Here is a 2108-nt window from a genome sequence, read left to right on the forward strand (position 1 = left end):
TGAGCCAAGGACTGGAAGGAAGGAAGGAAGGAAGGAAAAGGTTGGATATGGTGAGGTGCTCTTCCGAGCCTTCCCACCTACCCCATCACCCCAGCCTAAAGGCCTTTCTATCTACTCTTTCCTCACAACAGTTCAGGGCAAAGGGTATTATCCCCATTTTATAGATGGGGAAACTGAGGCTCAGGGAAGAGAAAGAGCTTGCTCAAGGTCACACAGGAAATCAATGGCTGAGCTGGAATGGCACCCAGGTTCTTCTGACTTTCAGCCTGGGGGAGGCCCACTCTGGCTCAGTCCTAAGGGAGGACCATTGCTGGAGGTGGAAGAGGAGGAAAATGAATAAGCATTTTTATAGTACCTACTGTGTGCCAGGCACTGTGCTAAGCACTTTACAAATACTGTCTCATCTGATCTTCACAACAACACTGCAAAGTAGGTGTTATTATTATCCCCATTTTCCAGCTGAGGAAACTGAACAGACCCAGGTTAAGTGACTTGCCCAAAGTTACACAGCTAGTAAGTGTCTGAGGCTGCATTTGAACTCAGGTCTTCCTGAATCTAGGTCCAGTGCCCCACCACTATATCACCTAGCTGCTTCAGCAGAGAGGAATTAAAGATCAATTTGGTGGAAGGGGGGAATCAGAGATGAGAGAGATTAATGTTGGGGGAGAGGATGGAGAGATGGGATGGGGGTCAGGGATGTAGGAGGCCAATGACAGGGGTGGAGATGTCAGTGCTGAGGATGAGGATGGAGGAGATGAGGTGGATAAGAGATGGGCCTGGGAGGTTAGGGATGAAGAGGCCCTCACCTTGCGGCTGCAGTACTCTAACACCAAATAGACATTGTCCTGGTCAGCAAAGTGCCCATGGAAGCCAACCACATTCCGGTGCCTCAGCTGGCTATGGAGCTCAATCTCCCGTTCCACCTGCCGGCGAGAAGGCAGCCCCCTCTGTGGGGCAGAAAGAGAAGCATGATGGGGCTGGGGGAAGAATTGAGGAGGCTGGAAACCGGGAGGTCAGGGATGAGGAAGATTTGGGCGTCAGGATGAAAATAAAGGAATCAGTGATAGGAATGGAGATCTGTGATGACACTGGGGCTGGGAGAGTCATGGATAGGGGAGATCAGGGATGAGGGTGAAGGGAAGTCAGGGATGGAAACAGGATCAGTGATGGGGATGGGGTCAGGGGATTCATGGAGGAGGGAGATCAGTGATGAGGGAATAAAGGACGGGCAAGTTAGGGATGGAGGAGCTTAGTGGTGAGGTGAATGTAGTCAGGGATGAGGATGATAGGGGACATCAAAGATTAATGAATATATAGGAAGACAAGTGACCAAGAGTCAGAAATGGGGCAGATTAGTAATGGAAATGGGGTATTAGGAATAGGAGAGATAAGCGATGGGAACGATGGAAGTGATCAATGGAGAGATCAGTGATGAGAACGGGAAATCAGGGATGATGGAAATCAGGGATAGGGAAAACAGGGATCGAGGTGGGTGTGTTAGGGATGGAAATACTTCCGATAAGGATGAAGATCAGGGTTAGGAAACTAGGGATTTAGGATTATGGATGGGAATCAGGGATGAGGATGGGAGCCAGACATAGAGTTGGCGGAAAGGATCAAGGTTCGAAGTCTCTGAAAAGGGGCAGGCTGTGTTACCTTCTCCCACTGGTCCAGCCCACTGAGTCTTCCCCGGGGCACCACCTTGAGGGCGAAGACTCTGTTGGTCGACATGTCCGTCAGTTTGTAGCATCTACCAAAGGCACCCTGTGTGTCACAGGAGACATGAGACACATTATAAGCATCCCAGACACCACTCACTCAGACCCTTCCTAGGACCCGGCCTCAGTTGCTTCCCAACCTCTGACCTCAAGCAGGTGCCTACTTGGGGAGGGAGGAAGGAGGAGGGCTCATGCACACACAAGCACATTTGCTCAAGTACTAGTCTCTGCACTTCCCCCACTGCCCATTTATACCTGTACAGGTCTTCCCAGGGTCCCCTACCTGGACAGCTGTGGGCTTGGGCCTTTTACCTAACCACCTACATGTGTATCATCCCTCCTCCACACACACACACACACACACACACACACACACACACACACACACAC

At 50.8% G+C, this 2108-nt stretch overlaps 1 protein-coding gene across 1 annotated transcript in view; it reads right to left on the reverse strand.

The window, feature by feature from the left end:
* Positions 1-2108, reverse strand: part of PLK5 (polo like kinase 5) — an 8453-nt gene that overhangs the window by 5927 nt on the left and 418 nt on the right. The window contains exons 2-4 of the mRNA XM_027853124.1: positions 1657-1764; positions 807-947; positions 245-266 (exon numbers count right to left, since the gene is read on the reverse strand). Coding sequence (XP_027708925.1) covers positions 245-266; positions 807-947; positions 1657-1764 — 271 coding nt within the window. The remainder of the gene's footprint in view (positions 1-244; positions 267-806; positions 948-1656; positions 1765-2108) is intronic.

Source organism: Vombatus ursinus, unplaced genomic scaffold (assembly GCF_900497805.2).
Source record: "Vombatus ursinus unplaced genomic scaffold, bare-nosed wombat genome assembly UNPS02009918.1, whole genome shotgun sequence".
In the NCBI taxonomy this organism is placed as follows: domain Eukaryota; kingdom Metazoa; phylum Chordata; class Mammalia; order Diprotodontia; family Vombatidae; genus Vombatus; species Vombatus ursinus.